Source organism: Balaenoptera acutorostrata, chromosome 10 (genome assembly GCF_949987535.1).
Source record: "Balaenoptera acutorostrata chromosome 10, mBalAcu1.1, whole genome shotgun sequence".
Taxonomy (NCBI): Eukaryota; Metazoa; Chordata; class Mammalia; order Artiodactyla; family Balaenopteridae; genus Balaenoptera; species Balaenoptera acutorostrata.
The window spans coordinates 103,398,080-103,412,616 of record NC_080073.1 but is presented as its reverse complement, the minus strand read 5'-3'; the positions used below and the strand labels follow the sequence as shown (position 1 = coordinate 103,412,616).

At 44.4% G+C, this 14,537-nt stretch overlaps 1 protein-coding gene across 1 annotated transcript; it reads right to left on the bottom strand.

The window, feature by feature from the left end:
- Positions 1-5,827: 5,827 nt before the first annotated feature.
- LOC103004665 (peptidyl-prolyl cis-trans isomerase A-like) lies at positions 5,828-6,322 on the bottom strand. Its single transcript, XM_057555201.1, has one exon. It carries the CDS (start codon positions 6,320-6,322, stop codon positions 5,828-5,830), a length of 495 nt encoding a protein of 164 aa, XP_057411184.1.
- Positions 6,323-14,537: the final 8,215 nt, after the last annotated feature.

Sequence of the window (14,537 nt, the reverse complement as noted above, 5' to 3'; positions counted from 1 at the left end):
CCCGTTTCAGCTCTGCCAGCAGGGAGGACAGAGCCGGGAGGCGGGCTGTCTATTGATTGACTGAAATTGGATTTGTTGACACAAACTGCCAGCATTTCACGGTGATGAAAGGATTGCCCACCGGCCTCATAACAAGCAGAGATTTCCCTGAGGGCCGCTGGAGCTGCTGGTGTGCTTCTTCGTCAGGAGAAGAAAGCAATTAGGAGGACAGGGGAGGTTATTAGGCCTTATTGCTTCCCTCAGCTCCTGCGTCCACTGCGGGGAGGAGGCGCGGATTTCAGGCTCCCCAGGCTACGTGCTGAGTCCTGTTCCCGCTGCATCCACTATGCGCCGCCGGTCTGGGGACAAACAACTCGCAGGCGCTGAGGCCAAAGCAGGAGGAGAAGGCACACCCGGATTCAGGTCACCAGAAGAAACCGGCAGGGGGAACCGGCATTTGCCGACTTTAAAAATAACATTGCTGGGCTTCCCTGGTGGCGCAGTGGTTGAGAATCTGCCTGCTAATGCAGGGGACACGGGTTCGAGCCCTGGTCTGGGAAGATCCCACATGCCACGGAGCAACTGGGCCCGTGAGCCACAATTGCTGAGCCTGCGCGTCTGGAGCCTGTGCCCCGCAACGGGAGGGGCCGCGATAGAGAAAGGCCCGCGCACCGCGATGAAGAGCGGTCCCCGCACCGCGATGAAGAGTGGCCCCCGCTTGCCGCAACTGGAGAAAGCCCTCGCACGAACCGAAGACCCAATACAGACAAAAATAATAATAAACAAATAAATAAATAAATAAATAAAAGAAAATCCTTTAAAAAAAAAAAAAATAACATTGCTGTATTTTACTTCTGCAGGAAGAATGAGTACAAACATGCCCAGGGGTGCTCATAGAAACTTCTTCCTTTTTTTTTTTTTTTAATTTAATTAAATTAAATTTATTTATTTATTTATTTTTGGCTTTGTTGGGTCCTCGTTTCTGTGCGAGGGCTTCCTCCAGTCACGGCAAGTGGGGGCCACTCCTCAACGTGGTGCGCGGGCCTCTCACCATCGCGGCCTCTCCCGTTGCGGAGCACAGGCTCCAGACGCGCAGGCTCAGCAGTTGTGGCGCACGGGCCTAGTCGCTCCGCGGCATGTGGGATCTTCCCAGACCAGGGCTCGAACCCGCGTCCCCTACATTGGCAGGCAGACTCCCAACCACTGCGCCACCAGGGAAGCCCAACATTGTTGTATTTTAGACACCAATCCATGAATGCACGACACACACATCTCTCCACCTTGCTTTCTCCATCCTTTTTCACGTTTTGTCATCTTAAAAGTATTCAGACTGGTATAGTTTAAAAGACACATTCGGGTAAGATGGTCCGCTATACACGTCTGCAGAGGGACGGGTAAAGGAGACAGACCAGAGGAGGATGTACTTCCGTAGGGGCCTCACTGCGCTGCGTTAGTGACAGTTACTGGGACCTCAGAGATGCACAGGAGTGCGGCTGAGCAGATTAGGGCGGGAAACGGACCACCAGGAATGATGTCAACTTGCATTTGTGTAAATGTTATAGCTAACGGCGCACTTTCACTGACATGGCTTTAGTTTTTATGGTTGTGATAAAATAGACATAATATTTTCCATCTTAACCATTTTAAGCGTACAGTTCTGTGCCATTAAGTACATTCATATTGTTCTGCAACCATCGCCACCATCCATCCACAGAAATCTGTCATCTTCTCAAACTGAAACTCTGTCCCCATTAGATACTAACTCCTGTTCCCTCTTTCCCAGCCCCTGGCAACCACTGTTCTTTCTGTCTCTATGAACTTGACTGTTCTAGGAAACTCACACCATATTTGTTTTTTATTGACTGGCTTATTTCACTGCGCACCATGTCTTCGAGTTTCATCCACTTTGTAGCATGTTCCAGAATTTCCAGAGCTGAACAATACACCATTGTCTGCATAGACCATATTTTGTTTATCCATTCATCCATCAATGACACTTGGGTTGTTTCCACCCTTTGGCTATTGTGAATAATGCTGCTATGAACATGGATGTACAAATATCAGTTCGAGACTCTGCTTTCACTTTCTTTGGGTGTATACCCAGAAGAGTAATTGCTGAATCGTATGGTAACTCTATTGTAATTTTTTGAAGAAATGCCATACCATTTTCCACAGCGGCTGTACCATTTAACGTTCCTACCACCAACGCACAAGGGTTCTGATCTCTCCACATCCTTGCCAAAACTTGCTATTTTCTGTCTTTTTTTGATAGTAGCCATCCTAATGTATATAAGTGGTAAGTCATTGTGATTTTGATTTGCATTTTCCTAATGATTAGTGATGTTGAGCATCTTTTCATATACTTGCTGGTTATTTTTATGTCTTCTTTTGAGAAATGTCTATTCAAGCCCTTTGCCCGTTTTTTGAGTTGTTTGTTTTAGTTATGTTGCTTTATTTTGATTCTTACAATGGCTGGGGCTAGAGCTATGGATAAACCCCATTTTACAGAGAGGAAAATGAGAGTCACAGATGTTTGCGAACTTGCCTGAGTTTTCCCAGGCGGCAGGTGGGACGGAAGGAAGGCCTTTGGGCTCTCAGCTCTGTGACTTTCGGAGCCTCTTTCTGGTGGCCTCTGGAACTGCTGACGGGGTTAGAGCAACCCAGGCTGAAAAGGAGTAGCTGCTGGCCACACCTGTGGGGGCTGACAGGTGCCTCATGGGAGGTGAGGAGTAAGCAGGCAGGTGTAGGAGGAGGACGGTCAAAAGCAAGGGATGCACGTCATCTATTGTATCCATGCCTGCATATGCGCAGGTGATCAACAAACATTTGCTAAGTGCTAGGCCCTGTTACAGGCTGAGAAGTCGGAGGTGAACCGGAGAACAAGGCCACTGCCTTCACGGCATTTATATTTTCGAGCCTCCCTCACGTGGCTGCTGAGCCCTTAACATGTGGCTCATCTGCACGAGAAGGGCTGTAAATGCACCAGAACTCAAAACTGAGACCAGAAATGTAAAGGAGCTCATGAATACTTTTTTTCTATTGGTTATGTGTTGAAATGATAATATTCTGGGTATCTTGGGCTAAATAAAATATATTATTGAAATTGATTTCACCTGCCTCTTTCTGCCTTTTGATGTATGGCGACTATAAAATGTAAAATGTATGTGGCTTGTGTTGTATTTCTACCGAACAGCACTGTTCCAGCGAGAGACAGGGGCAGTAAGTAAATAAGCAAATAAACAGCTACTGCCGTATCAGGAAACGATAAATCGAGTGGAGGAGAATAAAGCAAGCTTGGCAGAGGGCAGGGCTAATGGGAGATGCTCTTCTCAGTGGGTGGTCTCTCTGAGGAGATGGTGGCTGGGCAGAGACCTGGCCGGGGTGGGGGCGGGGGGGACAGGGCAGGGGCTGTTGCTGGAGCAGCAGGGGCTGGGGCGGGGCAAGCGTGGGGAGAGGGCCGGGGAGGGAGGCTGGCGAGGCAGGTGGACCAGACCCTTGAGCAGCCTGTGGCGCACGCAAATCCACGGCCTTGGTGACTGACAGAGGACCCAGGGAATGAGTGAGAGCAGGGACAGAGTGCCCACGAGGTGCTGAGCCAGCGAGACTCGGGGGATGTTAGGGGCTGCTGGTTTGGGATGGAGAGAGGACCCGCGATGAGTTCAGAATTCACGTCTGCTGCCACACATTTGAATAGATACGTGCAGTTCACGTTTGGAGATAAAGGTCTGGAGCTTGGAAGAGACTCTGAGGCTGAAAGTACATGGCGTTAGAGGTCACCTTGCAGGACGCCCTTGAATCCATGAGCACAGACGTGGTCCTGAGTGGTCGCCAGGGCGTGATAACTGGTCAGATCCGGTTTGAGTCCTGAGTCTGCCGCTTCCCACCATCCTGTGCCTCTTCGCCTGTGTATCGACTATAGACGCCGCCGATCCTTCTGAAGCTCTTCCCATTTCCTCTCTCTGAATGTGGGCTGATCCTAGGACGGCCCGGCCAGTGGACGCTCTGCGGGTCCAGGCCCAGCCCTGAGAGGAGTGGCAGCACCTGCCTCATCTCCTGGAGCCCCAAGCGCTTTGCAGAGACTCACCTGTCCTGAGGCCACCGTGTTGCGAGGAAGACCCCCTGCCCCCTTGTGAAGGGGCTGGACGGGGGGACAGAGAGAGATGCCCGAACAACCCCCAGCCATTCAAGACACTCCCGCTGAGGCCCCAGACATCACGGAACGGAGATTAGCTCTCTTTGCTCTGCCTTGTTCAAATTTATGAGCCACAGAATGATGAGATACAAGAATAATAAGTTAGTTTAAACTACTAAGTTTTGCAGTAGTTTTTTCAGCAATAGATACGCAGAACAATATATAAAATGGGATAATACTACTTATTTTATTTGATTTTGGGGAGGGTGATAGGAAATTTGAAGCACAGTTTTTGGCTCTGGATAGGTACTACATAAACATTCTTTTTCTTTCCCTTGTACAGCTTATATTTTAAAGTCAAAAATCTATCTTGTCTTAGTTCAGCCTTGTGGAATGGCACAGAAGAAACTGAAGTCCTATTTCATGTCATATATATTCTTTTAAATGTATGGAAATGGCTATCATGAAATCATAGGCGATATTCCCTATACTGGATTGCATATCTCTCCTGGTTTACACTGGTGTCAACTCACATTATCCTGGTCACTTCCTAGAATCTGTTGTATCTTAAGATTCCCATTTGGATGTGTTGCTTAGAAGGACCACCGCAGGTGTGGTGAGCCCAGCCCTGGGCATGATGAGAACATCCCCCCCTTCACCTGGACACATCACAACCCTGACCGTGCTGGCGGATTGGAGAAAGACCTCATGCCTTTAGGATTTTGATTCTGTTCTGCAGTGTATTTGCCATCATTCCTAGTTTCATGACAACACAGATTTGATCAATTATACCATCTCTCTTCTTTTCCAGACCATTTATAAAAATGTTGGATAAGACTGGGATGGGTAGAACCAATAGAGATCTCACTATGTACTGACACTTGATCGTTCATGGGCCCCGCTAGGCGTGTTTTTTTCAAGCAGTTATGTGTGAATCACCCAACACTCAGTCCTCCAGCCCACATTTCCCCCAACTGTTTAAGGGAATATTCAATCTAGCTCCTTAGCATATATTATCTACTTTTGTCCTGTTACAATACCTGCTGTCGTTTGCCTACCTGTGTTAGGTGCCACCGCAGGCAGGGGCCACGTCCTACTTTTCTTTTGTTGACACCTATGTTGAATGTGCCAGACGTACCCAGGGAGCCCTTGGGTGCCTGAAACTTTCCGTCACACCGCTCAATCGATATGCCTGTTTTCTTTTTTTTTTTTCTTTTTTTTAATAGGTCGTACATGTCTTTATTTTTATTTTTTGTCTTTTTTTATTGAAGTGTACTTGATTTACAATGCTGTGTTAGTTTCAGGTGTACAGCAAAGCAGCAAAGTGATTCCGTTTTATATATATATATGTATAAAAAACTGAATTCTATATATAATTTTATATATTTTATATATATGTACAATCTATTCTTTTTCATAGTCTTTTCCATTATAGGTTATTACAAAATATTGAGTAGAGTACAGTAGGCCCTTGTTGGTTATCTGTTTTATTTTATTTATTTAATTTTGTTGTTTAGTTTTTATTTCATAATCATAAACTTAACTTTGCAATTCAGCTAAACTTGGAGGGAGATAAGGACAATGTAGAACCTGAAGAACTGTTGTGAGAGCACAAAGATTATAGGATATTTCAAGCAGATGGGGGTGAAGGGGTGCCCTCCTGAGAGCTACAGAAGGAATGGTCTGGTGGTTAAGATAAAACACAAGTCAAATTTATTAGATTTGTCCACAGTCAGCAATGGTGCTCTTCTTGCTGGTCTTGCCATTCTTGGACCCAAAGCGTTCCATGGCTTCCACAATATTCATGCCCTCTTTCACCTTGCCCAAAACCACATGCTTGCCATCCAACCACTCAGTCTTGGCAGTGCAGATGAAAAACTGGGACCCGTGTGTGTTGGGGCCAGCATTTGCTGTGGACAAGATGCCAGGACTCGTGTGCTTCAGGTGGAAATTCTCATCATCAAATTTCTCCCCATAGGTGGACTTGCCACCAGTGCCATTATGGCATGTGAAGTCACCGCCCTGGCACATAAATCCCGGAATTATTCTGTGAAAGCAGGACGCTTTATAACCAAAGCCTTTCTCCCCAGTGCTCAGAGCACGAAAGTTTTCTGCTGTCTTTGGAACTTTGCCTGCAAGCAGCTCGAAGGAGATGAGACCCAAGGGTTCGCCGTCGATGGCGATGTCGAAGAACATGGTGGGGTTGACCATGGCTGAGCAGTGCGGGAGGTTCCAGGGTAGTGGCGTCTGCAAGGCCGGTTATCTGTTTTATATCTAGTGGTGTGTGTATGTCAGTCCCAAACCCCTAATTTATCCCTCCCCCATCTTTCCCCTTTGGTAACCACAAGTCTGCTTTCTATGTCTGTGAGTCTATTTCTGTTTTGTAAATGAGTTCATTTGTAAAATTTTTTAGATTCCACCTATAAGCGATATCATGTGATATTTGTCTTTCTCCGTCTGACTTATCTCACTTAGTATGGTCATCTCTAGGTCCATCCATGTTGCTGCAAATGGAATTATTTCATTCTTTTTTATGGCTGAGTAGTGTTCCATTATATATATACAGATATGCCTATTTTCTTATTTATGCCTGTTCTGACCCCATGACATATTTTTGCTCATAATTATTTAATACGTAGGGTGTGTGGAAAAAAACCTCAGTTTGATTTAAATTCTTGTTTAAAGGAATCCACGACATTTAACCCAGGTTGAATCCTTAACGGGTGTATTGCAGAGAAGATTACAGCAGGAAGAGCAGGTTTGCTTTAAGCTTCTCCAGGAGGAAGCTCCCTGTAAAGATGGGAGAGGAGATGCAGCTCCCCAGAGGAAACCTGCCCACTGAGAATGGGCGGAGCTGACCAGGAAACAGCCGGCGAGTGGCCTGGGAGCTCACAGGTGCTCCCTGAGTGCAAGACTTTTGTTTACATGCTGTTTAGCCGTGAGCGCAGAGACAGTCAAGGCCGATTTCGGAAGGCCAAATTAAGAAGAGATCATTTTCGTGGTTATAAATCTGTATTTGTTGATTGTGCTCCATTTTTATTGGTTGATTTATTTATGACCAATAAGTGAATTTTAAAATGTCTGTTTTGCTCTGATGAAATTGATATTCACTGAGCCAGTATTATATAGTGGCTGAAACTCTGGAGCAAATTTAACTAGATTGAAATCCCTGCTCCTCCATTCATTACCTTGAGTGGATTATTTTACATCTTGCGGCCTCAGTTTCATCAGCTGTAAAGTGAGGATACGTGTTTCATGGGGCTTGTTGGAAGGATTGTATGAGGTAAGACATGTAAAAGGACCGGAATAGCGCCTGGCACATGAGTATCGTGGTTAAGTGACAACTATTGTTTATTTTAAACACTCAGATGATATTTTCTTGGGGCTCTAAGTATTCAAATCCTGAACTTCATCATTCATAAATTGAAATCGCTGCTATGCATCTCCAAGAAATGCACACCGAGACGAATAAATTGGTTAAGGAACAATTAGGGAGAAAAGAAATTTGGAATCCTTTTAGGACACGCCCCAACCTTCACATAGTAAAAGCAAAGTCACTGAAAGTCATAGAAAGAGTAAGTAGGGCTTCCCTAGTGGCGCAGTGGTTGGGAATCCGCCTGCTAATGCAGGGGACACGGGTTCATGCCCCGGTCCGGGAAGATCCCACATGCCGCGGAGCGGCTGGGCCCGTGGGCCACAACTACTGAGCCTGCGCGTCTGGAGCCTGTGCTCCGCAACGGGAGAGGCCGCGACGGTGAGAGGCCCGCGCACCGCGATGAAGAGTGGCCCCCGCTCGCTGCAACTGGAGGAAGCCCTTGCACAGAAACGAAGACACAACACAGCCAAAAATAAATAAATTAATTTAAAAAAAAAAAAAAGAAGGGAAATCATTCCTATAAAAAAAAAAAAAAAAGAGTAAGTAGATTTTAGGGCCTGCGTTATTGATGCCAGTAATCTTCTCAAATTTAAAAATATCGCCTGACATGCAGGTTAAATAAATGGAAGATTTCTATGGGCCCTCCCCCTCCCCACCAACTTCTGAAATTTAGATTCAGAGTCTTAGATGGGGCTTCAGGAGCAAAATTTTGGATGAACATGGCAGATCATTTCTAAGCTTCCTCTCTCTCTCCCTCCTTCTTTCCTCTGCTTCTATGTATTCTCTCACTCATTCATCTGTGGTTCCTGACACCTGTATTCCTTTCCTAAATTTATGGAACACAGAAGTCCCAAAGTTCAGCCGTTTGTTCACCCTGAACCCTGGCACCAAAGGGATAGATGTGTAGATGCTCTTAGTGGAGCCTGGAATAGGGCATAAGAGGGGCCAGGATGCAGGGGTCGTTTAGGGTTTATAGCTATGGTGGCAGCCCTAGAGGAAGCAGAGGTGCCCTAATTGGCTGATTCCTGCGACATGACCTTCACAAACTTCCATCAGTCATGCCTACTTTTCAAACCTGGCCGACTAGGCTTCCCCCCAGCTCCACGAAGTACAGCTGACCCTTGGACAACACGGGTTTGAAGTGCACGGGTCCACTTAGAGCAGATTTTTTTCCGTAGTAAATACCATGGTACAACATGGTCTGAGGCTGGTGGAATCCGAGGATGCGGACCCAGGGATGTGGAGAAACCACGTATACGGAGGGCCGACCATAAATTACAGATGGGTTTTGGACCGCTTGGAGGGTCGGTACTCCAATCCCTGAGTTGTTCAAGGCTCAACTGTACTTCACAGGCTTCTGAGAAATTGTGTTTTCTTGTGTTGACCAGTGTTGGTTCTTGTTTGCAACCAAGGATCCTGAGTAGTTCGTCTGTGGCCCGCAGGTAAAGTGAGTACTGCCTGATATATTCTGAACATTATCGATCCCAATTATGTTGCAAATAATTCCTCAGTTTGACCATTACTTAAGACCAGTGATATCATTGCAGTAATGCTACGAGGTCTTTCTAGACCTTCAATATTGTTAAATAGGGAGATAACATGCTTCCTATATAATCTCCTCAAGCCAGTTCTTAATCTTTACATTTTGAAAACATGCAGTCCGTGACACCCAGTTGTATTTTTGGTCATTCTAAGTAGATGTTATTCAGTAATGCACCATCAATAGAATGAATGGATAAATTTCGATAAGTACCACATTGGGTTAAAGAGCATTTTCCTGGAAAAAGAAAAAAAACTACAGAGCTGAGAAACATGACATAGGAAAGTGTACATAATAACAGTAAAATAAACACCCAGCCTAAGAGAGAGAGCACCAACAGGACCTTTGAAGGCACCTTTAAGCTCATTCCCAATAAAGGTCTTCTCTCTCCTCCCCAAAATACACTATATTGAAGTTTAATTAATTTATGCTTTTCATTATAGTTTTATCACATACATATGTATCTGCAAATAACAAATTGTTTATTTTGCCTTTTTTTTTGCACACTGTATGTATTCGTTAGTCCCTTAGTCTCTCATTCCATGTCTTACTTCTGAGATTAATCCATTCTAATGTGTGTAGCTGCGGTTCATTCATTTTCATGGCTAATATTTCACGGAATAAATATGCTGTCATATATTTATTTTACTGTTGATGAGTATTTGATGTTGATGGACATTTGTTACTGATGGATATTGCTTTTAAATTTTGCTATTACAGTGCTGCTATGAAGATTTCTGTATATATATTTTGGCATACGTGAAAAAGTGTTTCTCTGTGGTATGTTCTTAAGAATGGAATTGGTGGGTCATAGAGTGTGCATGAGTTTGACCTCAATAGATAATGTTATGTTTCTGAAATGGTTATAACAATTTACAATTCCATCACCAACTTCTGAGAGAGTTTAGACATGTTCTCCTGAAAGTCCTTTAATCTTTGCCATATTTATTCCTACATACTTTCTATTTTTGATGCTGTTAGAAGTTGAAATTTTTTATTTTGTAGTTTTTACTGTTCTTTGCTGGTATATAGATGTGCAGCCTTTTGCATATTGATTTTATATCCAGAAACTTTACTAAACTCAGATTCATTTGGGTTTTCTGAGGCAGACAATCATACCTGGAAATTTTGCCAACTTTGCTTTTTGCTCTGCAGTCCTTCACCTTTTTATTTCTTTTCTTTTTTGATTGCACAATGTAGAAACTTCAGTAAACTGTTTACTGGAAATGTCAATGGCAAGCCTCCTTGTCTTATTCAATTTTAAAGGAAGTGCTTTTAATATTTCACCATTTAGTATAATGTATGCTATATATTTTTATAGACTAAAAAATCACTTTAAGGAAATTTTCTATTTTTAGAGCAAAAAATAAAATGCTAAGGGTATTTTAAAAAATCATGAACAATTGTTACTAATTAATTTTTAACTTACATCTGCTTTAAAATGTTCAAAAGATTTCTGGATTCTTCCCCTCTTCTTTTGTCCTTGAAGCCCGGAATATTGTTTTCATAATTAGCTAAGTAATGTTCACACTCATGCGTGGATGCATTCATTCATTCACCCATCAAAACTTCATTGAATGCCTACAAACTGTGAGGTACCTAGGGGGCATAAAAATCTACTAAGATAAGAGATTCATCAGAAATTAATAGAGATTTCACATCAGCACTTCATGATTCCTTCAGGTTTTGGCATTGCTCTTCAGAGCCAAGGAGTCAGCCAAAGAAATAATATTCTAAGTGGCCCTGAGATCATAAAAGATAAAAGGGATTACTGGACTTCCCTGGTGGCGCAGCGGTTAAGAATCCGCCTGCCAATGCAGGGGACACGGGTTCAAGCCCTGGTCCGGGAAGATCCCACATGCTGCGGATCAACTAAGCCCGTGAGCCACAACTACTGAACCTGTGCTCTAGAGTCCGCGAGCCACAACTACTGAGCCCGTGCGCCACAACTATTGAGCCCGCATGCCTGGAGCCCATGCTCTGTTACAAGAGAAGCCACTGCAATGAGAAGCCCGCGCACCACAACGAAGAGCAGCCCTCGCTCACCACAACTAGAGAAAGCCCGCGTGCAGCAACGAAGACCCAATGCAGCCAAATATAAATAAATTTTTTTTAAAAGGGATTACTGCACTGTGGAGAGGTCTATAGCAAACACCAAGGAATTATGAAACCAGGGAGCCAAGACCTTATTCCTAGATGCACAACACTTGGATCTAGAAGACACCCAAGGCCATTTGGTTGAGTCAAATGGTGCTCTTTGGGACAGCTATCCAGTCACTGCTTGTATAATTCCAGCCAAGGAGGGAAAGTTCCATAGATCATCACTGTTTGTCTGCTGTAATTGTTAGGATGATTTTTCTTGAACTGAGGTGAACTTTCCTTCCTGGTACTCTTTTTCTAATTATCTCACTATGTCCTGTGCATCCACCAAAAAACGTCTGCCTCTCTCTGTGCCAGTCCTTGGCCTAGCAGGATCCAGGTGTGATGTCTCCTCGAGACTTCTCCAATCCAGACTAACCACGCCCAGTTTCTTCAACAGCTCCGTGTGAGGACTCTTTCCTAACTGCCCACCATGCTCCCTTTGGACACACTGCATTTGTCACCATCTCCCCCCAGACTTAGTGCCAGAGTCACATGAAATTCTCCAAGAGTGAGCTGGTCATGCTCAATGTCAGGGACGCTGACATCTTCCATCCTCCTCACCTCCACCTGTTCCCCCACCTTTCCCACCTTCATTCTCTGAATCAATCCTTGCCTTTCCCTTTCAAAACCTGGGCACCTTGGAGAGACACGTAGGTGTCCTTAGGAGTAAAGGTGGCTCAGAAGAACATCCATCCATTTCTCCAGAGGGATATTGGGCTGTGTGACTAGGGACCCCCTCTCCCCGTGCTCAGGAGAACAGTTCTTTATGTGCTAAGACATTAAGAGGTTTCCCTCCACAGTCCCAGGCAAGAAGACACTGTGTGGTACATGAATACTATACAAAATAACTCTTTATAATAAATAGAATAATGAATGTGTGCTTGTTGGGACATTCGCCATTCCGTGTGAAATGTAAGCATCAAATAGGCATAGTGTCAAAATGTGGTACCAGAGTAGCTGTGGGGTCCTGGCTGAACCACCTAGCTTCTCCCATCCTCAGTTTCCTCTTCGGTTCCCCTGGTTTTCTCATCGACTCAAAAGCAGGCGTGACAGTAACAATAGCTTGCAAATCAGCCTCCCAGGGAGAGAGCCCCGTGTTGGACCTATGCAAACTGTGACCCGCTGTACTCATGCGAACATCCTTGTCACAGGGGGTGTGGTTTGGCAGATAGTAAGAGAATATTGTCAAAACAACAGAACCCCAACTCAAGTGTGTCCTGCCTTTGCATTCTTAAATTGCTCCACACAAATGATCCACACAGATTTTTTTAGATGCAGAATGTTCTAGAGGCCATTAAGACTTTCAGAACAACCTGTTGAATGCTGTCATAAGTATCCTGGTTCTTCGTCAGGTGTGGTCACCTTACAGCCTCCCTGGAGCATGTATTTTTTCTCCTATTTGGAAATGAGCTTCATTTTCATGAGTTCCTCCATTAGGTCACTCATTCCCCCAGCTCGTGGCCTGTCGTCTTATTCGACGTGAACACTCTGACCACCCAGGCAGCAGAAGCCCCCCAGAAACCCAGGCTCTGCCCTGAGGTCCCAGTTCCTGCTATGATCTCTGGTCCCCGCTGCCTCCTACTGTGGGGTTCTCTTCCTCAACCCTTTTTAGCTTCCAACAGCTCAAGAAGAATAAAAGACACATAGACAGCCAAGGAAGACAGTAGCTTACTAACCTGGATGGATCCAGAAAGGGCTATAAAAGGAACATCCTAGCCTTCTGAGGGTCATAAATAATGAAGATAATTTTCCCATGTTTTATGCAAGTATAATTTTTGGTGGTAAACAGTAAGATGATACACGATACATATGTATATTTCCTATCTGAAAATGTATGCAATTAGCATTTGGAAGATTGTAATTATAGCCTGGTTGGGCTTTTTGTAGGTGCTAAAATTGATTTCTTGGTTGAATTATTTTGCAATAGACTTAAACCACTAGTTGTACACCTAAACGAAATTGAGTGTGAACAAATCGAATCACTTTTATTTTACCTTGGATAAGAATTTATCGCTGCAAGTAAAACTCCTTAATTAAATCTGGCATAGCCGGGCCTGTAGAGGTCCACATAAAGGCATTCTGTCACCCAGCTTTAGTGATGATTTTAATTTTAGAATAATGCCTTGCTATGCTTAGAGAGAATTGTGTATCTATTACGGACTGTCGGGGTAGTGAACTGTTTGAGTTCAGTACCTCTTTGAATCCCAGATGGACTTTGGATACATCTTTTTGGGAGAAGTGCTACTGATTTATAGATTATAATTAAATACATCCAAAATTGAAACTTGCATCACTATTTCTGAAAATAACCTCTTAATTCATAAGCTTCCAAGGTCTCTCAAGAAGAGAAGAAAGGGGTGAATTGTGGAGACACGCTTTTATCCTGATCAATACATGTTAGAGACTTGATCAGAGAGAAATCATTAATATAAGTGCATTCGTTTCCTAGGGCCGCCATAACAAAGTACCACACGCCAGCTGGCTTAAAAGACAGAAACTTATTGGCTCACAGTTCTGGAGGCCAGAAGTCCAAAATCAAGGTGCCAGCAGGCTGTGCTCCTTCTGAAAGCTGGAGGGGACCCTTCCTTGCTTCCTCCAGCTTCTGGTGGCCGTAAACGTTCTCGGGTGTTCCTGGGCTTGCGGCTGTATAACTTCCATCTCTGCCCCCACCATCACATGGCATCTCCCTGTGTGCGTCTCTGGCTTCACGTGGGACATGAAGACACCAGTAATCCTGGAGTGGGACGTAGTCTACTCCAGTATAACCTCATCTTCCCTAACTACCTACAGCCCTGTGTCCAAATAAAGTCACACTCTGAGGTACTAGGGGTTCAGACTCCAACGTGTAGTTTTTGGAGGGGGACACACTCTTACCCTTAATAATAAGAAAAACTTATTGTTGCTCAGTTCTATATATCTTCTCAGGGAGGCAAACGGAAATTTCGTGAACAACTTACTGCAGATAAGAATTGCTTGATACGTATAGTCTCAGCCTGCTTTAATTCTCATTCATCACAGCCCAATCCAGTATAAAAACTATTAACTACATTGGGGGCTGTAAAAGGATATTGTAAAATGATGGCAATGTCTTCCTGTTTCCGCTGAGATCAGGGCAAGAAGAATGAGGGTTCGGCCGCAGTGAGAAAGCATTAAAGGAACATCCATTTGGGTCAAAATGGTCCAGCGTCGCCACACTGTCACTGGGAATCTGCATCAGTCCCCTTGTCTGGGATGTTTTAGCAAAGTTGGAGGGTCCTTCTCTTCCAGAGATGGATGGAGTGGAGACATTTCTAGAAGAAGGGGTGGGTTGGCCCAGGTTTTCAAACTGCGTTTCACAAAATCTTGAAGTCACAGAAGGCACACGTGTG